At 40.0% G+C, this 27,892-nt stretch overlaps 1 protein-coding gene across 2 annotated transcripts in view; it reads right to left on the bottom strand.

Annotated features, from left to right (window-relative positions):
• The window catches only part of il16 (interleukin 16), a 57,858-nt gene extending 30,349 nt beyond the window's left edge, over positions 1–27,509 (bottom strand). For both annotated transcript variants that reach the window (XM_044212008.1, XM_044212094.1), the window contains exons 1-11: positions 27,299–27,509; positions 21,869–22,112; positions 21,221–21,500; positions 18,270–18,409; positions 12,951–13,047; positions 5,983–6,123; positions 5,704–5,809; positions 4,424–4,572; positions 3,431–3,541; positions 2,817–2,931; positions 2,454–2,527 (exon numbers count right to left, since the gene is read on the bottom strand). In XM_044212008.1, coding sequence (XP_044067943.1) covers positions 2,454–2,527; positions 2,817–2,931; positions 3,431–3,541; positions 4,424–4,572; positions 5,704–5,809; positions 5,983–6,123; positions 12,951–13,047; positions 18,270–18,409; positions 21,221–21,500; positions 21,869–22,112; positions 27,299–27,311 — 1,470 coding nt within the window. In that variant the 5' untranslated portion in view covers positions 27,312–27,509. The remainder of the gene's footprint in view (positions 1–2,453; positions 2,528–2,816; positions 2,932–3,430; positions 3,542–4,423; positions 4,573–5,703; positions 5,810–5,982; positions 6,124–12,950; positions 13,048–18,269; positions 18,410–21,220; positions 21,501–21,868; positions 22,113–27,298) is intronic.
• Between the last annotated feature and the right edge of the window lie 383 nt (positions 27,510–27,892).

Raw genomic sequence — 27,892 nt, 5'->3', positions numbered from 1 at the left:
TTTGACACACAGTGCTCTTTTTATTGAATCAAATTGTTTTTAGTCGTGAATCGATTTGAATCTAATTGTAACACCAAGAATCAGAATCAAATTGATTTGTGAGATTGCCCAAAATTCCCACCCCTACATGGCAGTACCAACATGTCCAAATAACATCTTCCTCACGCAATCCTAATCTGAATCTTTTAATAAATATATACTGATAAATACTACAGATGAATTGAGAATTATATTGGAGGTAATTAGTGCTGTTTGCATTATTGTTTATATTTTAGATACACATTATTATAGCTCTTTAAAGCCTTAGTAATATTATTGTAGAGATCCACAGTAACCATTTCTTTTCTTCCATTTGGTGTTTATTTTGAATGGTAGGTTCAGTTGTTGTTGTTGAATTTCAGCTGTCAAAATAAAAGATTGAAAGCATGTATTGTTGCACTGGCCAGTGGCTTCACATTGTTTTAAAAGAGCAACAAAAAAAAATAAAGTACACAATTCTTTTATCTGCTGAAGTCAAATGTTCACTGAATTAAGCATTCTTTAAATTACAGTTTTTATACAGGAATCATCCTTTTTATTATGGTACATGTTTGATCATGCCAAATTTCTGTGAATATATTGAATGATCACATTAAATAAAAGTTTACATCTGTGAACATACTAACCATAAACTTTTATATAGGGTTGATTACACGTAATTTTACACTATTTTGCTGTATTTAACCAATAGAATCCAGTGCTGTAACAGTGAGAGCTCATGGATAAACAGTACATCATAATAGTTTGCAGGCAGGTCAACCAACATGTAACGGTATTCCACTGATAGATTACCTCTGTTGAAAAAGTTCAAATAAGATAAAAAAAACCCAGTTAATTTAAACAACTTGTCTAAAATTTTACTTTTAAAAATCTGTACTTTGACAGGTGCAAGTTGTAGATTGATTGAATAATTCTATGAAATAACAGAATTCTGCTGTTATTTAACAACAAAACAACCTCTAAATTATAGACTTTAAATGTATATTAAGTATTTCCTTGATTTTATTACATTTTAGAAATGTTTCTAACAAGGAAACTGTAATTCTACTCAAATTTGGCTGTAAAATTACAAAGAAGAAAGGGGAAAGCTGTACAGTAATTCATTGTTGAATTATATACAGAATTTACTGTAATTTGGTAACTGTTTGGCAACTTTTGCTGCTGGACATTTTACTGTTTTTTTGGTTTGTTTTTTACAGTGTAGAGTTTGGTGAATGGTAAATGTACTTAGTTACTTTCCACCAATGGGGAATAATATGTGATATATTAACCCTGTCTTCTAGAAATTACGTTAACATCGTACTAAATTGTGTTCTCACTTATGTTGTGCTGACGTTGTTAGTGAACATTGTACTGATATTTTCAGTATCAACATTTTTGCGACGTTCCAGACACATTAACTAACAACATTTCCTCGTTATGTTAGTAGAAAATGTAATCCAGTCAGCATTACGTTTCCTTCAAAATGTATTTGCTGTTGCAAATTAGTTGTATATAAACGGAACTTGTAGGAGACAGGGTTGGACATATTGTTTTGTATTGTATATGTGTATACTGCTACTTACGTTACATGGACTTTCTGTTCATGCATATGTAGGATTCATGCATGTGTGCATGCAACAATGGTTACTCTTGGCAATTGGTTTGGGGATGGATTAAGAAAAATAATCTGCAGTTGTATCTACAACCTATGCTTATGTGGCATATTCAAGTTGACTGTTATAAATCTACCTGAGTATACTCGTGTAAACACTCAATAAAGAAATAATCACAAAAATAAGAATAGAATTTAAGACCTGAGTGAATATCAAAAATGTCTAAAACAGTGCAAAAACTACAAAACCCTTTTAACTAAAAAAAAACTGTAAAATCTCTAATGCTAAAATCTTCATTCATTCCTCTTGGATGTAAGCTTCTAAGATTGTAAGTCCAGAAAGCCACTTTTTCTAAAGACGTTAATATTACTGACTGACCTTATCAATACCAATGAAAGAAAAATCTACAATTTATATTATGTTTGTATGTTTTATTTATGCCCTTCTATTGGATCTTCTATGTTTCTATGGTCCTATCTTTCAGGTGACAATTGCATGGCAGAGTCTTCCAGTAAATTAGTTCAACGTATCCTCATACAACGTTTTGTAGATATCTTACTAACAGTAATGCACCATTTTCATTTTGTGCATAATCCCACAAATGTCCAGCAACAGGCGTACCGGATCTTCGTCGTCATGGTAACAATAAACACGTGGTTAACGTTGTGAAATGGTCATTTCGGTTTAGGCACCAAAACTACTTGGTCAGGTTTGGATTCAGTAGGTCACGTTTGTGTTACCACCTCCGCTTTATTTTGATCATAGAAAACCCTTAACGGAGAGGAATACTGTTAGGATCACAATAGGTAGGTGCCTTACTTTGAAGTTGTGCAGGGCTTCATCATGAGTCAGACCATGTAGTGACTCTCCATTCAGCTCCAGGATCTCATCACCTATGCAGAGACAGAAACAGAACAGGACATTTAATGCAGTTGGGACGTGGCTTAGCTATTCATTTTTTCTATTTAAAAAAATGCATCAGTTTCTGTGACCCGGAGGATATAATCCAGGAAAGACCAATCAGAGTGCCACAGCAAAATTAAAAGCCCTCATCAGCTGGAAATAGGTGTCTTACAGTAATTAGTAATAGAGAGCAGCAGGACGAAAAGACTGGCACTAGATTACTGAAACACTTGTCCTAAAGTGTGTGTATGAGTTCATGGACAGTATGTTGTCCCTCACCCTCCTGCAGCCTTCCATCAGCAGCTGCTGCCCCTCCAGGGAAAATGGTCTTGACATAGATCCCCATTGGTCCATACATGCTGTCCCTCCCTCCCACTATACTGAAGCCCAGACCCTAGGAACAGCAGCAGAATTATTAGAAATAACATTAGCACTGATTAACATCTATAAACAACAATATAATCACAATCATAATTAAAGGAACAGTTTAACATTTTTGCAAATACCGGTATGTAACTTATATAGATGAGAGAAGTAAACTAAGACCAGAATACAAGTTGAGTGTCAAAGTTCATTCTTGACCTGTAATAAAGTAGTTTATGTAAAGAGTAGAAGCTCATGGAGTTTGCTCAGACTCACACTAAGCACGTTGTTCAGATTGACACTGTGCAAACTCCATTTGCTGATGAAGACCTTGAGATGCAGTTGAAAAGGTATATTGGAAAAATCTAGCAAGTGGACCTTGAGGCAAAATCATTTTGGCAAACTAGAATATTATACATTATGAGCACCTACCATGCAATATAAGACATGGAAATAAAAACTAGATGAACTATTTACACCAGCTATAAATAATAGCGACAGTTTTGGTGGTGGTGGTATATGGTGCCTACCTTGCCATGACCTTTCATCAGCACAATATTACAGATTATGAAGGCTTGCATGTTGCTGCAGGAGTGTACCAGCTGGGCAGAGCTGAGAGAGCGAGAGGGACGGTGCACAGGCTGTAGAGGAGCAGCATGTACCGCACGAGCACACACACACACACACACACACACACACACACACACACACACACACACACACACACACACACACAGCGCAGGGAATTATGTTTTATTATGATTTAATTCTTCCCTTTACTACCAGTAAGTGGTAGCATTTTGTTGCGGACATGATCAAACTACTAGCAGCAATATTTAGTAGGATTTTTTAAAGTATGAATTGGGCTTACTTTTTTAAACATCTGTTACTTTGAAAATGCTAATACAACCCTTGTCTTCTACTGTTGGCAACCAGTCTCTTCAAAACAAGACCTCAAGATTAGAAAATCAAGCAAGACCCACCTCAAGGACATGATCATGTCATTTGATGTGCTCTAGTGGTGTACATTTCAAAATAGCACAAACCTATTGACACACATTAAACCCGGGGCTTTTGGCCTCTGGAGTTTTGGAGCCCCAGAGCAGTTGCTCCCTTTGCCAAGTTGGTAGTCCAGTAAAGTATCAACTTCACTGAAGTCAAGTCTGTCAAGATCAAGTCTGTTGCACTTTTCTGACCATATCCAGCATAACACAGTTGGGTCACCAGGTGTGTCAGAAAAGTCTGGTGTAGACAGGGAGTTACACTACAGACTTCCAGCAGAGAATAGGTATAGATATATAACCACATAGAATGGACGTTTATTAAAAAGAATTGTGTCAGTTTATGTATTGATTTATTGTATCTGCCTTCATTTTAGCCTGGCTGTCTTTGGCTTCTTTATAGGAGGAACACAAGTTAAATAATAATATTTGACTTTGTGTTATTCTCACAATTACATTATTGAATATGTATACCAGGTGTAATTTTTATTGTCTGTTTATAATGTCAGATAAATCAAATACCTGTGTAGTGGTGTGAGGGAACTCCAGCTGCTGGGACAGAGACTTCCTGTTTCCATATAAACCACCATCCCCATGAGGATGACTTTTATAAAGCTCTGGGGTCTTCATGATGATGCTGTCCAGATCCCCAATCCAGTAAGGATGAACACCTGGTTATACACATCATCAGAAAATGAACATCAGGTTAAAATGTATTTACCTCAAAATTATAAGGTAGAAAAAGATCCAGAACCAGCATTTAGGCCATCGGGAGATAGTAAAACTTCTCTGTTTCTATATTTAACTAAACACAGAGTGACTATAATGTAATACTGCAGCAGTGAAATATTTACCTCTTTACTTAAAATGTTCAGTTCATGTTGAGACTACTACATTAGTTGTGTGTTGACTCAGATCTGTGGTACATTTTTGTATTATTATACTCAAAGGAGTTGTCATGTCATTTCTAATATATTTGATTTCTAATAATAAAATGTGTCTGGTACAGCAGCTTGGACACTCAGACAGGTCCTTGTCCACCAAAACACCCGTTTCAAGAACAGCTTTTTTCCTGCTGCAACAAGGAGAATTCTGCTTCCTAATTTCTAATTCTAACATTTTGCATTTTAATACAAAAGCAGCTCTTCATTGTCCACCTAGGACTTTTGTGACTATCATCTATTGTTTGATATGTTATGTCTGCCCATATATATATATATATATATATATGCCCATATATATGTGCTGCTGACTATGTGTAGTGAATATTTTTGTCCATGGTGTACTGAAAACAAATTCTACAGGCTTCAGTTGCGTGGCCATTAAAAGGGAAGTGATGTATTGGATTGCAATTTGCAGGGGTTTCCATTTTCCTGATCACTGTGAGTATATGTCTTAGTCAAACTAGCTGTTATACTTTGTAATATACAGTACCATACATATACAGTGTAATTGAAGTGCAGTATTTCTCACAATTAGGACCACATTTCTCATAAGTGGTGTGGCTTCCCAGTGCTAAAAGGATATTACTCCCTGGCTTCACACCTCCCTGAAGATGACAGACATATTAGAAACAATTTTCCCATCATCCTCTCTCTCCTTTCATCATCTGTCAACACACTCTAAAAGCTTTAGCTGTCCTTCTGAACAGAGCAGTAGCCTCCTCCTGTTTGTGCTGCTTTGTACCCAAATCTGGCCCACTTACATGCAAAGTGAAATGCAGTAGAATTGTTCGTACTCCTCTTGGTGGATGATAGATCATTGGTAATTTTACTATTGAGTGAAAACTGTATGATACACACTGGTTGAATTGGAGCGTGTCCTATTGCTGGCCATCTGTCCTGGTGGGCTCTGCTCAATCTTCTCTGTTTCCCAGCATCTCTCCTCATTCACCTCTGGTATGGGTAACTACACACACACACGGAACAACATTTATGTCAAAGGGACGCAGACAGGTACCCGCGTGGGCAGTTTTTTCTAACCAAAAACTGCAGTGTGACATTAGAAATAAATGTCAACATTGACATAATTATAAATATAATAGTGGGTCAGACTACACGCTTGGCAAAAGATTAGTTTACCTTGAGGTGGTTATTGTTGGCCATAAGTTCTTCTGTGTATCCAGGCAATGATAGAAGATCAGATGGGGAAATGAGAGCCAGATGATGTGGGCCTGTAGTCAGACTATGCGAATGGAGAGTGTCTTCACATGTGGAAATGTCCTAAAGTACACAACACACCAGTGAAGAGAAACATTTCAATTGTTCAGTTGCACACCAATGTGCCTCATGTTTAAACACCTCACAGCACTTGGTGTTTAAACACCTTTAAAGTTCACTTCAGCCTTACCTCATCTATTAGTTCACATGGTCCTCTCTGTACTAATTCTGCTTGTACATTACAAAGCAATACATCACACTAATCATTCTAATAGATTACTACTGTGTCTACTGTGGTTCAGGACAAGTTTCAAGTTCTTTATTGTGCCTCAAGGCTCAATTCTGGGTCCAATACCTTTCTCCTTATACATGCTTCCCTTGGGTGATATCTTCAGCAGACATGGGATTTCTTTTCATTGTTATGCAGATGACACACAGTTGTACCTCCCTGTCAAGCCCACTGACCTCAGTACGCTGTGTTCTCTGCAGGACTGCCTGTCTGACATAAAAAACTGGATGTCGTCACTTTTTTTGCAGCTCAACTCAAATAAAACTGAAATCGTTGTTATTGGGCCCCAACACATCACTAAAGAAATACTGCCATATACTGGTAACCTGTCACAACATATCAAGCCTGTTGCAAAAAATCTTGGTGTCCTGTTTGATAGCAATTTATGTTTTGAGCAACATATTACTAAGCTTGTCCAATCATGTTTTTATGACATCAGAAACACTGCAACTGTTGTACATGCTTTTATCTCCTCACACCTCGATTATTGTAACAGCCTGTTCACTTGTTTTAATCAAAAAACTTTGAAACAACTGCAGACTGTACAAAACTCCGGGACCAAGAGGTACGACCACATCACACCTGTTTCAGCCTCTTTACATTGGCTCCCTGTTTGTTTTAGGATTGATTTTAAGATCTTATTGATTACTTTTAAGGTTCTTCATGGCCTGGCTCCAGACTATATTTTAGACCTTGTAATCCCTTATGAACCTTCACGTAGTTTGAGATCTTTCGGCAAGGGTCTTCTGTCTGTTCCTGAGTCCAGGATGGAAACTAAGGGGGACAGAGCTTTTGCCATCAGGGCCCCGAGGCTCTGGAACAACTTGGCCGAAGAAATTAAGTTGTCTGCGTCAGTGTCTTCGTTTAAGTCTCTTCTCAAAACAAATTTTTATCGGAAAGCATATCCTGATTTAACCTGAACTGTCTGTTTATTTCATTGTCTTTATGTATTTTATATTTTATCATTCACTGGTATTTTATTTCTCCTGTTGTGAAGCACTTTGTACTTTGTTTTGATAGGTGCTCTATAAATAAGTTTTATTATTTATTAATGTATTGTGTTAGTAGGCAAGACAAGGCCAGTGCTATACACAATGCATTAAAACATTGCGGCACTATAGTATAGTAAAGTACAGTTTAGGGTAGTAGTAGTAGCATAACAGAGTATAACATAAATAACACAAAAATATAATATAGAGGAGTATAGTATAGAGTAGTGTTATATAAGATAGAGTAGTGTAGTAGAGTATAGGTAATATAGTAGAGTTTAGGTGGTAATGTATAGAATATTATAGAGTAGTATGTATAGTACAGAATAGAGTAGTATAGTATATTATAGGTAGTAGAGTATAATAGAGTACAGTGTAATGTACAGTAGTATAGTATATCATAATATAGTATAATAGATCAGAGTCACATTAGTAATTTAGCTGTTTTAAAGAGAGATTATGAAACATTTGAAAAAGGAAATAACACCGTCTTTGTGTCACAAATGAAAAGTTAAATTCATAAGTAGTAAAACGGGCAGATACAATCTGCTACAGGCTTTCTTGGTCTGGTATGACCAGTAGTTTACTGTATGGTGGTTAATGTTAGCAAACTTTATATAGATGTTGCTGTATAACTGACATATTAAGTCAATTCCCTGACTTTAAAGCTCCTTGCATCCATGGCAACATGGTCTATATTTTTCTGTGTATTATTATGAACTAGTCTTTGGAAACAGGGAGTTTCATTGCTGAAGGGAGCCATTATGAAAAAAAAAAAAGAAATGAATCAGGGACAGTGTTGAAAACAGAATCAGCTGAGCCCAGTCGTCACATGTTAGACATTCTTTCCTACTGCTCTTTTTCTCCATTTCTCCTTCATCTTGCTGTTCAGGTTTCCACAGCCTCTTAAAAGGTATTCAAATAGACTTGGCAGGGTGACAAGGTGTTGCACTGCCCAGCATGAAAGCTACTACAGCAACAAAAATACTAAAACCTGAAGAAAAAAAAACTCATATACTGCCTCTGTGGCTGCTAAGGAGCAATGAAAACACATCGTGCTGGGTTTAGTACTAAGACCTCTGCTCCAAAACAGCTCCATGCAGCAACACATGGGAACATGGGACAACACATGGGATAAGTTACAAGTTCAAGACTTTCAAGTCTTTAGGATGTCAGGTGGTGTAGTATAAAGAGCAACAAATTCAAAGCAAAAAGTCAACACTGACAACCCAAACCATGACCTTTTCCTAAACCTAACCAAGTACTTTTGATGCCTAAATGCTCACTTGGTTAGGATTTCTGACAGAAAGCCTTTAAGCCAAACTTCTCCCATGTGCAAAATTACATAACATTTCCCTGACACTATGACTAGCTGGAGAGATTCCCAAACTGTGCTTTGTTCCTGCTTGGTCAATGATCAAGCAAGGAATCAAATTCCTTGACTGTCCCTGTCTTGAATATACCTTTTCTAGACTCCATGTTATTCCAGAAATTCCATGAGCACTGTGAAGCCTACAAATTATATAAATTTTACAGAATTTTCTTCTTCTTACATTACTTTTTTTTTGTTGACCAAATTCAAATTCTTTAAATTCCTTTGTGTGTGTTATCATTTCTGACTGGACTCCATAGAGCCTTGTGTCTGAGTTTGTGTGGGATAACTGGGAATGTGATTACACCATGAGAATGTCATGCCCGCACAGAAATAGTTAGCGTAGACAGGGGACAGTACTATACTGTCATTTTCAACCCACCAACAGTCCCTGGATGCTCTGTCTAGCCACAGGGCAATGTATCTAATAATTTAGGGATTTATTTTGATTTGTTTATCTATATATATAAATTCAGTTTAAATTTCAATGAGTGTATCACAGAGATGAGTACTCGGGATAATGAAACCTATTCATGCCTTTATTAGTTACTTAATAGAATACTGTGATTATGTGTATAAATAAGACATTTTTAAATTAATTAAAACTTACCTTACTCAAAATTCAGCAGCCAAGCTTTTAACTTAAATAAAACCAGATGATCTGCTCACATCACTCTGGTTACAGCCATTTTGCACTATTAGGTGCAAATGGTTTGATTATCTTAACCAACATCTTCAAGGTCCTGCATGGCATAGCCCCAACATAAGTGCATTATTGACATTATAAAGTCTTACTTTTTAAAATTTGAAAAATTGGTTTTAGAGGTTGCACTTTGACATAGTGAAGTTCAAGATACATTAAGCAATAGGTAACAAGTTTACAGTATATACACAATGTGCATCTATTCGCATCAACAGTTCACCTACAGAGCTAGGATCCTATTTGTGTGCCTTCAACACCACCATCCCGGCTCTGCTGCAGGCTGACAAGCTCTCCCAGCTGAGCGTGCTTGACTCCACCTGCAGACTTCCTGTCTGACAGGAGGCAGCATGTGAATCTATAGAGGAGTATAGTGGAGTCAACACTGTGGAGTCCTTCCGCTTCAGAATCAGAATCAGAAATACTTTATTGATCTCCGAGGGGAAACTCTTTTGTTACAGCTGCTCACTATCATGTCAATGCACACATGAGAATAGGAGGAATAGAAGTACTAAGCAAATCTAAATGTAATATGCAGGTAAGATAAATTAAGTACAAAGTGGATATAAGTATAAAAGCTAAAATAAGTGTAAGTACCAAAGTGAATTTAGAGGTTTATATGTATGTACGGTAAGTAATAAGTAATAGTGCAATAATGAGTACTGTCATGTTAAGTGTAGCTTATTAAGATGATTATGAGATGGTGGATATTGCACAGCAGTAATAGAAGTATGAATAAATATCAATAAATAGGGAATTTTAAACTGAAAACAGAGTATATTGCACCAGAGTATAAAACAGAGAATATTTCACTATTATTCCAAGTATTGCAGTGATGTTAATGATCCAATGTCCAGTTTAGTGACTTAGGGTCATATAGACTGACACTTAGAGGGAGGAGTTAAAGAGTCTGATGGCCACAGGCAGGAATGACTTCCTGTGGCGCTCTGTGGTGGATTATGGGGGGATGAGTGTTTCGCTGAAGGTACTCCTTTATTTAACCAGCACGTCATGAAGTGGGTGGGAGACACTGTCCAAGATGGCATGTAGTTTGACCAGCATCCTCCTCTCTGACACCAGTGACAGAGAGTCCAGCTCCACCCCCACAATATCACTGGCCTTACGGATCAGTTTGTTGAGCCTGTTAGCGTCTGCTACCCTCAACCTGCTGCCCCAGCATGCAACAGTATACAGGATAGCACTGGCCACCACAGACTCATAAAACATCCTCAGCATTGTCCGGCAGATGTTGAAGGACCTCAGCCTCCTCAGAAAATAGAGGCGGCTCTGGACCTTCCTGTAAAGAGCTTGAGTGTTCTTAACCCAGTCCAGTTTATTGTACATGTGTGCTCCCAGGTACTTGTAATCCTCTACAATGTCCACACTGGCCCCCTGGATGGAAACCGGGGTCACTGGTGCCTTGGCCCTTTGTAGATCTACAACCAGCTCCTTAGACTTTGTCTCATTGAGCTGCAGATGGTTCTGCTCACACCATGAGACAAAGTTACCCACCACAGCCCTGTACTCAGTCTCATCACCACCGCTGATACTTCCCACCACAGCAGAGTCATCAGAAAACTTCTGAAAGTGGCAGGACTCTGTGTGGTAGCTGAAGTCTGTGGCATAGATGGTGAAGAGGAAAGGAGAGAGGACAGTCCCCTGAGGGGTCCCAGTGTTGCTGACCATGCTGTCCGACACACAGTGCTGCAGACGCACATGCTGTGGTCTGCCAGTCAGGTAGTCAACAATCCAGGACACGAGGGGGGCATCCACCTGCATTGCTGCCAGCTTCTCACCCAGCAGGTTCTGGCCGGGTGGTATTGAAAGCACTGGAGAAGTCAAAAACCATGATCCTCGCCGTGCTTGCCAGCTTGTCCAGGTGGGTGTAGATGTGGTTCAGCAGGAAGATAATGGCGTCCCAGCCGGGGCTGGTAGGCGAACTGAAGGGGGTCCAGGAGGGGTCTGACCATGGGTCGCAGCTGTTCCAGCACCAGTCTCTCCAGGGTCTTCATTATGTGGAAGGTCAGTGCCACTGGTCTGTAGTTCTTGGAGCCACTGGGACGCTGCGTCTTTGGCACAGGAATGAGGCAAGATGTCTTCCACAGAATAGGGACCCTTTGAAGACTCAGGCTCAGGTTGAAGACATGTTGAAGGACTCCACATAGCAGGGGGGCACAGGGTTTTCAGCACCCCAGGGCAAATGCCATCGGGACCTGCAACCTTGTTTGAGTGGAGTTTCATCAGCTGTCCTCTCACCTGGTCAGCAGTTAGGCACACAGCAGAGGTTACAGGCGGGGGAGGGGGTGAGTCATCAGTCTGAAGAGGGCCGTTAGCCTGAGAGCTGGTTGAGGGGGGAGTAGGACTCTCCCAGGAAGATGGAGGAGGGGGGAGCAGTGGACTCAGAGGAGCTTGAGGGCAGACAGCAGCTGAGTTAGAGGGGGGATGAGCAGGAGCCGGTATGTCAAATCTGTTTAAGAACAGACTAAGTTTGTTGGCCCTGTCCAAGCTGCCTTCAACTCCTCTGCTGCCAGTCGGTCTGAAGCCAGTGATGCTCTTCATGCCGCTCCAGACCTCTCTCATGTTGTTCTGCTGGAGTTTCCACTCCAGCTTCCTCCTGTATTTCTCCTTGGCCTTCCTAATCTTTACCTTCAGGTCAGCCTGGATTGCCCTCACCTCCTCCCTATTACCATCGGTAAAGGCCCTCCTCTTGGCATTCAGGATGTCGTTGAAGTCCTTTGTTACCCACGGTTTGTTATTTGGATAACAATGGACCATCTTAGTTGGGACATTGCAGTCCACACAGAAGTTAACTGGGCACCATCATCACCAAGTGCAGGAAAGTTTATGGCTGCTCATACCAACCCTGACAGAAACTTTTTGAGACCTCCCCTCACCAGGAGGCTGCGGTCCAGTGGGAAAAAAGTAATAAGTATCGTCCTGTCTGCAGCTGGCCTCATCAAGAAGGCCTGGGACGCCCACTGACACGGATTCTTATCCCATCCCATAGAATCTTACATTAACATAAAGTCTCCACACCTGACTAGGTGCTTTTAGACTATTATCTGTGTACTTTGCACATATATTTATACTTAATACTGTGAACTTTTGCACATTCCTTGGACAAAGTTTTGCACATTCCTGCACAAATTGTACAGCTCTTTCATTTTAAAAACAGATATGTTGCACATATTTTTTACAATATCTTTTTCATATTGTTATTGCTTATTTTTTAGCTGACTTTTGCAGTACTTGATTTTTACTTTCTTATTTTCTCTATGTTTATTGTTATGCACCAATATACCATGGCAAATTCCTTTTATGTGATAACTTGCTTGGCAATAAACCTGATTCTGATTCTTCTGACTCTGATTCTATTATTCTTAGGTAATGTATCAATTACAAACATATAGAAATGCAGAGATACATAGAAGTATTTTGCTTTATTGGACTGAAGATAGTAGGATAGTGTTTTCTTAAAGAATTAGGAAAAGAGGAACAAATATCACACTAGAGTCCATTTCATGTGTTAGTTGCTATTACCTCACTATAGGCTTTAATGTGAATGCTCCTCATTCCCTCCCCCACCATCCCAACACTGCAGGGTGCCTGCTTGTCTGGGCTCAGGAAGCTGCATCCTCTGAAGAGAAAACACACAGAGACAGCTTAAAAACCACGAACGTCCAAAAGTCTTCAAGCACAAAACCTGCATAACTCATTCAAATAAACATTATATTACTAGAGTCAGACTAGTAATTTAGAAGTCCCTTTTCATGCCAAAAGTATCTAAAAATCAAATATATTTTGTGTTTGCACTTAAAATAGGTCAAACACTAAAACCCACATTATTGAAGGTCTTTTTACTGAGTTAGCATATTAAAGATATCCTGTGGAGTTTTTGACCACTAGTACAGCTATGGAGCAATGTTTTATCAAGTGGGTGCGTTTACAATGCATGCTGACCATGCAACACACATCCCTGCCACCAGTTTCATATTGTTCCACTGACTGACAATTGGTGGCAGTAATGCACAGAGAAATGCAGCAATGCGCCAACAAAGGCAATGACTGCAAGCTAGTAAACATGGATGTAAACAGAGCACAATATAAAATATTTTTAAAATCAGCTTTAGTAATGCTATATGAGGAAGCAAATGCACTCAACACATTTATTAGACCTCAAGGATACACACAATATGTTTTGATGGGTAAACATAACTTAGCTTAGCTTAGCTTATAACTAGCTTTGTTTACAAGAAAGTTCCACGTGGTAACTTTAATTTCACCACTGTGGAAACAGGTTTCAGTAGTTCAGTAGAATATCAGGGCAGTAGAGTCCAGTCTCAAGACATTTTATTCTATTATCCTGGACTTGTCTTTGTCTTCTCAATCTTGGCCACTGGGATCACCTATTACTGTGCTCACCGTCTTTGATCTCCAGTTGGCCTTTTTGTTTTGTTTTTACACCTTTCCTGTTAGATAAAAACTTCTAGTTGTTTCCTGTTGCTATCACTTTTCAACATTTTCTAAATCCAAACTACTGTACTGAGTGATAAAAGTTATACCACAGTTGACTCACACTATGTATAACAGTAAGATCTGTTGTCTTACTGTTGATATTTAATGTGCACTGTTTTGTTTTTTGGCCTCTGTCTTGACCCCATCTCAAAAGGGACTCAAGTGGATCTGACTCAAGTGGTCTTGACTACAGCCCTCATCAGCTAGCCAATAATATTTGGAGTATTCCACTTGCTGTCATACTATTACCATGACCACTTACTAATTGAATGTATTTTTCTTTACATTATTACCTGTCCTGTTCATTGCAAATGGTTCGAGAATAATGCTAGGGAAGCAAGATGTCTCTCTTGCACTGCACAACAAACCTTTCACTCTGGCTGTTCCAAATGGCAAGAGGTCACTGAAAAAAATAACTGCACATAGCACACTACCAACTACTTAAAGGCATTCAGTAAATGTACAAATTAATCTTTAAAACCGATGGTGACTGAAAGTGTCATTTTCAGTTCAGCTGTGCTTGAAAGTTTACCGAAAGACTGCAAAATCCACAGAAAGGATCATGATGTGATAACTGTTAGATAGGTTGTTGCTAGGCTGTTAATCTTATAAACAGTGTTTATGTTGGCCTGGTTTTGTACTGAACAGAATGATATAGAACCAGCAACAAACTGAATTTTGGATTCTAATCTAAGACTGAACTGAAGACAGGAGCAGTAATTTAATGTTGGGGTTTTTTTTAGCTTTTTCTGGGTGGCACACTCCCTCAATGATGTTTCACCCTTACATTTTGATACAGTATGTCACTTCTTGTGTAAACAAGATTTCTCTCCAGTGACTATGACCCATTTCCTCCTGGTATTCACCTGTAATCTGTATCTGGATAAGTTATCTGGATAATGGCACCTGATCACAGGCCTTTTCTTTACACCTGGTATTAATAAATGTTCCTGTTATCTTGATTCTGCCTGCAGTGTGATCAGATCTCAATATGCAAATTAGGCAGGTGGAGCTGGCAGACTTGTCCACAAACACAGTGTGTCTGAGGTCAAAGGAAGTGATGCAGATACTCTTAATGAACTTCTATGATGTGCAAGGAGAGGGTCACCTGACAGAGACAGTGGAAGGCATCAGTAAGCTATTTTTCTAATGTTATACTGTAAGGCTGTGTTCAGATAGACATAAGGACTATGTGTAAAAACACAGCCTCCTTATTCATTTGAATGAGACCAGATTGACACATTAGGGGTGGGGTGCCAATGCAGAGCTCTGCTAAGAAAATGCAGAGTCGTCCATTTGGCTGAACTTTAGCCCCAAAGCAATGGAGTGTCAGCCGCTAAAGTGCTGCGTTGGTCAATCGAATACATAGAAAGTGCACATTCCATGTAGATTATACTGTAATTTGGGCACAGTGTTTCTACTGTTTATTTGAGGATTTTCAGTCAGGATTTAGAGTACATCATAGCACAGAGACAGCACAGGTGAAAATTACAAATTACCTTTTAAATGCATCAGACTTGTCTCTATACTTGTCGTTTTAGATCTTAGTTCTGCATTCGACACTACTGACCATAACATCCTATTACTACATCACCTAGACTGGAACATTCAATTGGCATTAAAGGAATCACACTAAGCTGGTTTAAATCCTATCTATCAGATTGATCTCGGTTTGTACATGTTAATGGTGAGTCCTCTGTGCACGCCAAAGTTAGTCACAGAGTTCCACGAGGTTCTGCGCATGGACCGATTCTCTTCATCTAATATATACACGCTTCCTTTAGGCAATATTATTAGGAAACACTCCATAAACTTTCATTGTTATGCAGATGATACCAAATTATATCTATCGATCAAGCCAGATGAAACTAACCAGTTAGCTAAACTTCAAGCATGCCTTAAGGACATAAAAACCTGAATGATCTGCAACTTTCTGATGTTAAACTCTGACAAAACTGAAGTTATTGTACTTGGTCCCAAACACCTCCGAGACACATTATCTAAAGATATAGTTACTCTAGATGGCATTGCCCGGCCTCCAGCACCACTGTAAGAAACCTCAAAGTTATCTTTGATCAGGATTTATCCTTTAACTGCCACATGAAACAAATTTCAAGGACTACCTTCTTTCACCTACGGAACATTGTAAAAATCAGGCACATCCTGTCTCAAAATGTGCCTGAAAAACTAGTCCATGCATTTGTTACTTCTAGGCTGGACTATTGCAATTCCTTATTATCAGGCTGACCAAATAATTCCCTTAAGACTCTCCAGTTGATCCAGAATGACAAGAACTGACAAGAACTATGAAAGAGATAATATTTCTCCAATATTAGCTTCTCTGCACTGGCTCCCTGTAAAATCCAGATTAGAATTTAAAATCCTTCTCCTCACCTACAAAGCTCTTGATGGTCAGGCACCATTGTATCTTAAAGAGCTCGTAATACCTTATTAACCGACTAGAACACTGCGCTCCCAGAATGCAGGGTTACTATAGTCTCCAAATGTTGTTGTGCACGATCTAAGGACCCAAAAGCAGAACACAGCGTGGTGGAGAGCTAGATAGTGGTTTTAACAGTCTTTATTGTAACACGGTAAACACTGGTCGATGAATGCTTCCAGAGCAGGCGAGTCAGGCATAGTCCGCTCAAGCCAGTAGTGAGGTTTGCCGACTGGGCTCAGGAGCGGAGACGGTGAGAGTGGGTTTTGGAGATGGCTCGTGCAGCGTAGCAGGCAGAACAGGAAAGGCAGAGATCGGAGAGAACAAGGTGGCTGCGATCACCGGCATTGAGTAGCTTGATGTACTGAGACGATCTGGCGCCGGTTGCATGGTAAAGCCAGATAGATATACTGTGGGAGTTGATTGGGTGATGAATGTCAGGTGTGCTGGTGATCCGCAGCAGGAGGGAAAACCCGAGGGCCCCGCCCAGGCCCATACACACACACACACACACACACACACACACACACACCAAGAGACGAATAGAGGACTGACAAGGAACACAGGGAGGGGAGAGCAACACTTGAGTACACAAGGAGGAGAGATGTGGCTAACTATGACAACAAAAGTATAACGGGAGCCAGAGCCTTCAGTTCACTGTCCCAGTTTGGGTTCGGAAGGTAGATCTCCACATTTAAGAGTAGGCTTAAGACTTTCCTCTTTGATAAAGCTTATAGTTAGGGCTGGCTTGGGTCAGCCCTGAACCATCCCTTAGTTATGCTGCTATAAGCTGGGAGACGTCACATGATGCTCTGAGCTCCTCTCTCCTCCTCTCTATCTCTATGCATTTTTATCCCATTAATGCATGTTACTAGCTCGACATCTCTCTCCCATAGTTTTGTGATTTTCCATCTCTCTCCTCTCTCCTTCTGTTGCTTTCAGCAGGTATTTCTACCTCCAGAGCTGCAGGGACTGGATCTTTGGTTGTGGGCCACCTGCTGCCCCCATGTTCCTGCTCAACAACTGCTACTACAGTTGTTGTTATTGGCCTTGTTACTATTATTGACATTATTATTCCTATGACTATCATTCCTATTATTATTACTTTATTAATATTAATATTACCACTACCATTACATTATTACTATTTTAAAATTCTAGGTAGAATTTTCATTATGCTTCCCTCTCCCCCACCCCCCTTCTCTCTCTCTCTATTGCATTGTTTTAACACAGGCCTGTTTTCAGTCTCAACACCCGGTAGGAAAGTAATCAGTTCCAGTGGAGATGCTTGCTAGCACTAGTGCTAACCTGCTCAACTCTCATCATGCACATTGTAGCGGTCCCTTGAGAGTCTCCTGAAGTGATGCTGCGGTATGGACTCTACTTCTTATTCCTTTGCAGAGGAGGGACGCGTCTGTATCTTTGAGAGGCAGCTTTAGACAGCAGGAAGAGGTGAAATTAGGTGACCCTTCAACTTGTTGGTTAATTTTTTTAAGAATGTGACCTGTGTAGATTTCATTTACACCTACAATCACAATGTGAGCCAGACTTCTAAACCTTTTAGATGAGTTCTGGTCATTCTGATTTCAGAGAGTTCTATGTGCATTTAAAGCTGCATTAACATGCCTTTTTCCTGAACCATATAAGATATTCAGATACAGATTACATAATAATTAATACCAGGTGGAAATTGGGTCTATGTCAGACACCAGCATTTTGTTCACCTATATGTAATGAATCAATACTTTCTCTCGTGGTGATGATTGGGCGGTTTCATTTTGCTGCTACACTTTCTCATTTAGCCTGATAAGACGAGTGTATTTTTCTATATCTAAGTGTAGTTTTCACCATTTTTCCAGCACATTCCTGAGAATTAAAGCATTTGTGGCACTGTGTTTTATTACCTGTGTAGATTCCCTCCATTCCTCCCTGGCTCCACATTAATGTCTTTGTCCTCTGTCTGGACACTGTTATCAGCCATTTGTGGTCCACACACCTCCTCAGTGGGCCCTGTGGCTACACACATCCTCCAGATACTACTCTCCTAAAGACAAACAGATATACATACACATACATACACACAGTGAACAAGTATGAGGAAACCTATACTAGGAGGTAGAAAGCAAGCTTTATGAGCATATCAACCATCTGGCTAAGCAGGTGACAGCCAAGGAAAAAGAAAACAGCAGGAAGGTTTTATAGGTGCATGAACTGGGCCGTAGTGTTTGGAGGTTAAGCTTATGAGGCAAAGTCATATATGTTTCAATGGGTCTTAAGGGGACAGTATGTGACCAGATTATTAAATGATATAATACAGACAGAATGGTTGTGTTCTTTAAATGGTTACTGAGGTATTTCCTTTATGTCAATTGCTTTAAATATGGAGCAATCATTTTCACAGAGGTGAAAATGTTATCACATGAATCCAATAATTGATGAGCATGATTAATGCTTTTGTTGTGTGTTCTTGAAATTACTCTCTTTATGACATCATGACTTTTTTCAGACTTAATCCATAAACCACTGTTTCACTGTAAAGGATTTAGTCTGAACATAAAAGTCAAAAGTATATGGCTATGACATTGTTTCTGTCTGGTAGGTGATTAAGAGTGATTGATGTTCAACCTGGCATAAATTAGAACCAGAGGAAAAACCCTGCTCTATTAAATTACTGTTGAGCTCAGCTTTGGTCAGGGTTGTTTAGCAGCCCGGGCTTGAGTCCATGAAGTGGTATACAACAGCCCGCTGTAAAGTCTTCTCTCTCATTGGCATGCATATGTTGTTGATGTTTAACATATTTAGCACATGTTATTATTGTTATGTGTTATTGGATACATTATAGCCAATAACACATGAAAATATCAGGCAGCATGGCTGTAGGGATGGTAATGTTGGTCAGCCCATCACTGTGGTCCAGAAATAGCTCAACAACTATTGGATGGATTGACCCTTGAAACTTGATATTTAGTTTATACATTCATGTTTCCCTCAGGATGAACTGTGATAACTTTGGTGATCCTCTGACTTTTCATCGAGCGCCATCGTCAGGTCAAATTTTTAATTTGTCCAAAATTTTATTATGACCAAATATAATGTTAACATGCTAACATGCAAATGTTAGCATGCTAACATGCTAAGCTAAGATGGTGATCATGGTATTACCTGATAAACATCATCATGTTAACAATGTCATTATGCGCATGTTAGCATGCTAATGTTAAAGAATACACACTCCCTCCAACCATTCAAAATCAAGTAATCTCCATGAGCATGTGTAAACTGAGAATAAAAAGCTCTTTGTGTAGCTTGCTTTTGAAGGAAGTAAGGTCATAGAGGGATTTTGAAGGCTGATAATCAATTAAGCTACTGATTATATCAAAAGGGAATTGGTATATTTTAATGGAGTTTAAATGCCAGAAGAAAAAAAAAAGTTAGCATATCAAAAAAGATGTGATGAAGGCTGATGGAAGCAGATTTTTCTAATAGACCTGCTGTACCTGACTCAGCCTTCTCTAGTGTAGACAAAGAATTCATGTCCTACTGCCACTCACTGTTGTGTATATATATCCTCTTGAATGTGTGGAATAAAAAAAACAATATCTCTGATTCTCCTACATCGGTTTTGATACTTGATATTTTTTAACTGTCCATAGTGAGTCCAACAATGTTATAGGAGTGCAATGTTAAGTCAGTGGAGTACTCTTTTGAGTACACCACCAACAGAAACGGGTCCTTTAGATATATGTTGCAGTAAGAAGAGTTTGCCATGTGAGTGTATGTGTGGACTGCTTGAAGTGTGCAGGCTAATTGAATTTTTGTTTTGACCAAGTTTCAGAAATTTGCTTAAAACTTCTGTAACAATTTATTGGAAACGTACAAATGATGCTCATTGGTCAAGATCTAAATGTTAGTATAAGCTCAATATTGACCACAGATACAGTATCACAAAACCATTATACAGTGTCAGTCTAACCTGCGGGCACAAGCACAGACAATGGTAGTTTTAAACTATTGTACAGTATCTATCACTTATTTATGTAAGGTGAGTGATGAGTGACTGACAGTCTCACCCCATTTGACATTAGTGGAATGTGCTGTGAGGCTGAGCTGTGGAAACAGAACAGCACAAGAAACCCTGTCTTTGTCTAAATGTTTGACATTCAGGCCAGCCACAGCTCACAATCTACCAACACACACAGGGCATGTGATTATCATTACATTAAGACAAGAAACCCTCCCCACAGCGTATATAGCACAGCGTTAACAAGATGACTGATGGCTTGGGATATACAAACAACAAACACTCACTTTTACACAAATTATAAAATTATCGATGGCAAAATAATAAATTTGACAGGATTGCATTACAGTTCTATTATCACAGACCTTTCCCTCAAATTATGTGTGGGTCTGTCGCCCAGGAAAAGACTTCCAGCAGCTCTGTTCACAATGTCTAGAGAAATATCAGATAGTAGAGGGCACAGCTTAGTGCCACTGTAAGAACAAGACAACGTCAAAAAAATGCCAACCTGCTAACGGAAAAGTCAGGGGATCACCAAAGTCAGTAGAATCCATCCTCTGGGGACTGTGAACGTTTGTACAAAATTTCAACCCATTCAATAGTTTTTGAGTTATTTCAATCTGGACCAAAGTGCTGGACCGACCGCCATAGCATCCATAGAGCCATGCCGCTATCATGGCCAAATATCTATCAATTGGGGAACAAAAAGGCTTTTATATTTTGCTCAGTTTACAAGTAAAGTAAGGGTGAGAAAGTTTAGAATTAATTTAAGAATATGCTTAGATTATTTTCATATGCAAATGATCACTTTAGTGTAAACGCCTGCAGTCGTACCTTGATGCTGAAGGACCTCCTTATGCTCCTTTTATTTTCCCTGAGTGTGGTGGCATGATGCAGCTGGTTATCTGCCTCAGTGCCTCCTCTTTTGTCTACGGCTGATTGTTGGCTTGTCCTCCAGTGTCTGTTCTCTGTATCTCTGTACTGTGTTTGATCCCCAGCAGTCACATCTGTCCTCCAGCCTGGACCCCATGTCCTGCACCGATCTGACACTTCCCCAGCATGCCTCTGTTCTGGACAGTCATCATTAGTCTTAGAGTGACACAGGATGAGGGACCTGGACAGAGTCAGTGAACGTCAGAAAGTCAGTTTCAGGCATTAAATGACATAAATAGCAATCCTGCAAAACTGTAAAATACTAGAGTAATGCAGCCATAAAAGCAATATTGATGTACAAGTACATGCTGTATATCAGAACTGAAATCTGAAATTAAAAAGTATTCAAACTATTATCTCTGGTCGTCAAAAGGCAAAAATCAGACAATATGTAGCATATTCTACAACTCTGAAATTACATCATAAAGATTTACATCAGCCTGTAGAGAAGGTTGTCATTTCTACCAGTAAAAAGGTGCGTAACCTAACTTTATGTGTGTTGAGCTTCCTGTACAGCGCTAGTTGTAAGCCTCTGAGTGGTGCTGGTACCTGGAGAGCATGGCCAGCTTCTTGGAGTGATGGCTGTGGCTGCTGGTTGGGTTGTTGTTGCTGCTTTTTCCCTGGTCCCTGCATCTCCTCTCCATCCTCCAAGCAGCCGCTGTGCTGGCTTTCCTCTTCTGGTGGGAGTATCTCTGAGGCATGGCCGTCAGTGTGCGTGTATATGTGTGCGCCGGGAGCTCAGGAACCAACATACTCCTCCCAGCCGGCCCGAAGCCTAATGGAGAGGGGCGCTCTGGAGAGCAATTAGAAAATTCAGTTAGGACAGTCTGACTGCATTCGTGTGTGTGTAAGTGTTCTGAGAAACTGCTGAGGCAATTGTGGAGGCTAGCAGAGATAAAAGCGCTTTTCTTTCCCTGCTTTGAAAAAAAAAATGGTTTTGCTCAGTCCTCATGACTACAGCTTAATCAGTCTGCTGTTGAGAGAAACACATGGATACTCCACACACAAATACATACAGCAACTGATGAGGTAACAGAGGCTAACTCCTAGCTCAATTCCTGTTTTCATGTATACACAATCTATACAATGTGAGAACAGATAATGGTGTTAGCCTGGTCCCATTAATGGGCTGGAGTGAACGATGGTGTGTACACTTAAACGCTTCACACTCCAGAGAGCACTATAGGATGTCCCACAAATGCATTATACATGCTAGTGTAGATAGCCACTCACATTTGCCATGAACACTTAGTAAACAATGTGCAGAGGCTATTTAACTGAAACCCATAAGGCCTTTGGTCTAACATCATTGTCTTGCTACCTTCTCTTCCAACCCCCTCAGAAGGTTTGAGCAGTTCTCCAGTTGGGATCATTTCACATTGACTGAATACTAACTAGCTCAACCTTTGTGACTGCTGCAGCTTTAGTGTTTGGTGATTCGGTATAATAGGCCTCTCAAAAAAGGGTGAACAGTTTTCAGGTGCTTCCAGTCTTTGTGCTAAGCTAAGCTTAAGACAACATGATGTTTTTGTCTTCTGAGATGGCCACTGTGTCAGATTGAATAATCATGGAGTCAGAAATTCTTGCCATGACTTGGCCAAGAGTCATGCCAGACTACACGTTGGACCCCGATCAATCATAGCTCGTCATCTTTCATGACTTGCACACGTGCATAGGTGATCGGGAAGGTGCCAGAAACCAACTTCGCCTGACACAACCAACAATAATATTTCTTTTGCTTCACCATAATTACAGGTGTGCATGAAATTGTGCTCTGTGCTCCTATTGGTGAACGTCAAAGAACATGTTGTAATAGTTGTCTAATTAGGCAAGAGAATGTAATGAATCTTGACATACTTTGTCATGCTTTGACAGGTCTTTTTGTTGGAGAGTTGTTCACGTCTGTCGGGTCGGGCTGTTATCGGGCTGATATCATGCTGTCTGATCCCAGCAAAGACCTTAAGATGCAGAATTGAAATTTGGACTTGGACTCAAGTCAGAAAAATGATGATCTGAGACATGACTGATGAGAGTTGACATACTGGAAAATATTCAAGTAAGTCACTGTGTTCAGTAGTTATGCGCCTGAATATTTCCGGCCAAGAAATGAGGCGAATAACTCCTGAAAATGGCGATTTGTCCTTTTTACACTTTGGTGAAATGTAATCCTGCCAGTTCCTTCAATTTGTTTAAAAAATTAAATTAAATTAAAAAGAGTTTAAAAAGAATAGGAAAAGTAATAAATATATGTGTATGATTGGAGGGGGAGGTGGTTGGGATCTTAATTGATTCTTCTAGCCTTATTCTCTCTCTTTCTCTCTCAAAACCTTACACGGCAGCGGTGGATGGCCTTGCCACTGTCGCCAAATGCTTGCCCATGGTGGGATTTGTTAAGTCTCTGCAAATAATATTATAAAGAGTACGGTCTAGAGCTGCTCTACAGGAAAAGTGCAATGAGATAACCTCTGTTATGAATTGGCGCGATATAAATAAAATTTAATTTAATTGAATTATTCCTCAGCCAAACAAATCACTCTTTGAAGGGCCTTGTGGTGCTGCTTCCGTACCAGGCAGTGATGTTCAGGCTTGGGTGACGTTCAAGCTTGGTTATTTAAAAAGTAATTTATTAAGCGGTTTCTGTCTTTCTCTCTCTGACTGTGCCAAAGCTCTTTGTCTATTCCTGTCATATGTTGCAGATACACAATGCCCATTCGGAAGAGGGAAAGAAATGTAGACCAGTGGTTGATAATATTCTACTATATTACATTATATTATATTATATCAATATTAAGTTAAATAATATAGGCCCATTCTCAATCACTCAGAATATAAGCCAACAGGTGCTCTGCAGATTTACAGATAGATACTTAACTTAAAATAAACAATGAATACAATCAAATATGCTAAAATGTTAAATGTAGGTTGCAGGCATTATAATGGGACATGAGAGCATGTTGTTGATGTGGGGAGAGAGAGCACAACCTGGGGGTCTGACTTGTCTTGTTTTCATGTATACCAGGGATGAGAGAGCCAGATCACACATATATGATGTTAGGAAGGTGCAATACCACAGTGAACACGCTACCAGACAGTGATGGATATCTGTCTTCCACAAGCAGCCAAAACATGTCCGTTAAGTTGTTGGCTAAGTAGTGTTCAGTCTGATTGCAGGTTTGTTGGTGGGCTCAGATTCAGTCCTCTCAGACTGTGTTGAGGGCTGAGATGTATCAGCACTTGTTTGAGCTCTGTTTACTGAGTCAAATCTTTCCATCTCTCTGCCAGTCACTATTTTTCTGGCTGCTGAGCGCCTGAAAAACTCCCAAGCCAGAAAGCATGTTGTGTTTATTCCAGTCATGATATACCTCCCTCACCCCGTAGGCCACAATCTCCTGTGCAAAAAAGGTTGAGAAACCCTGGTCTAGAAGTTTGCAGTAACAGTGTAGCTGTTTCTCTATATGACTGATCACTCTGTCTGCTATAATGTCATTTTAAAAGTACTGTTTTCTTTCTAAATCTTACCCAGTTTAGCAATAGAAAAGACTCATATCTTTGCTCTGAGCTTGTGGTGAATGAGTATGAGCGTGTATGCATGTGGCTTAACCTTAACCCTTTTCCTGCTCTGTTACAGTGATGTGGCAGCCCATATGCTGACAAATGCCTCTCTGTGCTGTGAATATTACAGCATGCAGGTGGAATATAACAGTAAACGTCAAACAGTAAACACTGTATATAATGTGCTGACCACAAGGCAGCGAGTTGGAGACTCTCTCAGTTTTACCTACATCTCAGCTACTAACATGAAATGAAATGAAATGTAAAATTATTATTGTAATACATAAAGTAAATTATATAATATAAAACTAAATTAAGGACTTTTTTAAATAAATGAATGCATTAAAATTACTGCTATTGATATATTTACTGATATTTATCTTTTTATCAAAATAGGTAAACAGATAAACATCTGAAGATCCAAATATATAAATTTAAGTTACACTAATAACCCCCAGGTTCCAGTGAATGAGCATGGAAAAAGGGCTTTCTTTTCTGGTGAATCAGTGGCTCTGGTCCTGGAAATGTGTTAGCAATTATGGAGCATTAGTCTGCTTGTTGGCGAGATAGACAGGAAACAGAGACATGGATCTCTATGCTGGAGGCCTGTAAGCCCCATAGACTCCATCTCTCCCTCTCTCTTCTCTTGTCATAGGCTTTTACACTCTCCAGCTGATAGTATTCCAGCACAGTGGGAACACTTGAAGTAGAAGGATAGAAATTAGTCTCCGCTACTGTCTCTCTTTTTACTTGCTTTAATTTCTGTTTTTAGCAGCCTTTAAACAATACCATTCCCCCTTTCGACAGGCCCAAGATGATCACGGGTTAAACGCTACCAAACTGACAGATTGAGGCTAGTTGAGTGGCGAGCTATGAGAATGGACAGGGAGGGTTGAATGGCATATTTTATACAACAGAGAGAAAGATGAGATTTGAGGAGAGCGTGGGTGGATATCGTGGATAAGAGAGCAACAATTACAATCAACACGCACGCGCTAAGGACGGAAGAGCCCAAAATGTAATTTAATAAAAAGTAAAATGTAGGAGGAAAATTTGTGAGTGCTCGCTTGATATGTGAATTCTATTAACATGCTGTCTCTTGTTTATTTAATCCTTACTTAAAATTTAAAAATGATAATTTGTGATTTTAGGAATAGTTCAAGCAAGTAACTTCCCATCTGCCATCCAGTCCCAATTGGGACAGCTACTGTTTTCCAGGAAGTAACAGTTTCAGTTTCACAGGAACAGTATGTATATTCTAAGCCTAGCTTCATAAAAAAGCACTTGTTTCAGAGCCTTGAAGATGTTGACTGCCTCCTGCGATGTCAGCAGAAGTGTCCAACTTTCCTCCGACACACTCTCTACTATACTGATGTAATGGGACACAGCAGTAACACTGTTTAGTATGAAAACTTGGACGAAGAGGAAAAATGGGGGGAGGAGGAGGGGAGTGAGTAGCGTGTGTCATGTTGAAACTGGTGTTTAGGATAGATGCTGAATAAACAGTGTGTATACACGTGTTTGCATGTTCATATGTGGGTGTGTGTGTGCGTGTGTGTGCGTGTGAGAATGTGTACATGTCCTCACAAAAAACAGACTTTTTGCCTCTAGCATTAGCGAGGCAGGGGCTCCAGCCTAACAGAACCTGATTGAGAGAAATCAGAGGGTGGGGTGGCTGCACAGCTGAACAACGTGTGTGTTGTTTAGAGTTTTCACTGGGGATTTTTCCAGTCTGAGACGGAGCAGGACGGCCAAGACAGCCACCTGCATCATGCTGCAAATGAATAGTCCACCACTTTTACAATGTGTACAATCACAGAGATTATTTATGAGCTTAGTTCTTAAGGGGACACAACTGATCTTGTTCGCAAATGATCTCATTACTCGGCTGCTCAGGTCTCTGTTGTGTTAGAATGTGGAATGACAGCTGTGTGCTATATGGCCATGTGGGCTTATGCGTGGCTGTGGGGAGCGCAGAGAGGAAGCCGTGCCCATCCACTGCTGGCCTCAGTGGGCTACTTGTGCTCGAAAGGTCGCCTTGGAATGGACATACTGTTGTGCAATTGGTGTTTTCATAAAGGACCTCTGTGTGCAAGTGGGTCCATGAATCCACCCACCCACACACACACACACACACACTTAGGTTATTACACACATCCAGAACTCAAGCCAACAAGTGCATCATTTAACTTCCCTGCTCTGCAACTAATTTTGATAGACAATGTTACACAATGCTCACTCAGACGGACCTCAGAAACAATAAAAAATTCTATTACTTTCCTGTCATATAATCTTTATAGATTATATGATATTTGATATATAAATCAATTTGGGTACCAGTCTGAGAGACACATGGTTCAGATTAATGTGCACTGATAAACATCCTGTTAAAAACCCTTCGGCGTTGGGAGTGGAAGTCCTACTCACCATAGTCGATCATGTTGTCTTTCAACCACCATCCACAGCTTCTAGCGATGCAAACAGGGGATCCAAAGGATGGATTCACGCCAGACAGACAGGCAGAAGTCCAGACAGAACATCAGGTCAAAGAGCGATGTATCACTCAAAGCATGGCTTCTTCACTGTGATTCATCTGGGGCAATGTGCCTGTACCTCTTCTCCTCCTCCGTCCTTCTCCTCCCTCCTTTTCCTCCCCCTCTGTCTGGAGAGCACAACAGTGAGTCTCAGTAAGGCACGGCTCCCCAAAATCACTGCCCCTTTCCTGTGAGCCAGCTCCAGAGAGGAAAACACACCGCACTTAGCTGGGCCTGACCTCACACCTACTTTGCATCACACACTGGTTGTAGTCTTTTACAAGGTTCTGTGGGTGTGTGTACGCACAGTGTGTGTAGGTACATAGTGTATGCTGCAGAGGATGAATAGATTCTTTGTGGCCCACTCCAGTTTACATATAAACACACACTCCTCATTTGAGTGTATGTGTGTGTATGAATCTAGTTTTCAGTCTGGATCAGTTTTTTGAACTGCAGCACTGGGCAGTAAATCTATAAATCTGGGTTG

The sequence above is a fragment of the Siniperca chuatsi genome, linkage group LG1 (assembly GCF_020085105.1).
Source record: "Siniperca chuatsi isolate FFG_IHB_CAS linkage group LG1, ASM2008510v1, whole genome shotgun sequence".
NCBI lineage: Eukaryota > Metazoa > Chordata > Actinopteri > Centrarchiformes > Sinipercidae > Siniperca > Siniperca chuatsi.
The sequence above is the reverse complement of the archived record's forward strand: the minus strand, read 5'-3'. Positions and strand labels throughout refer to the sequence as shown.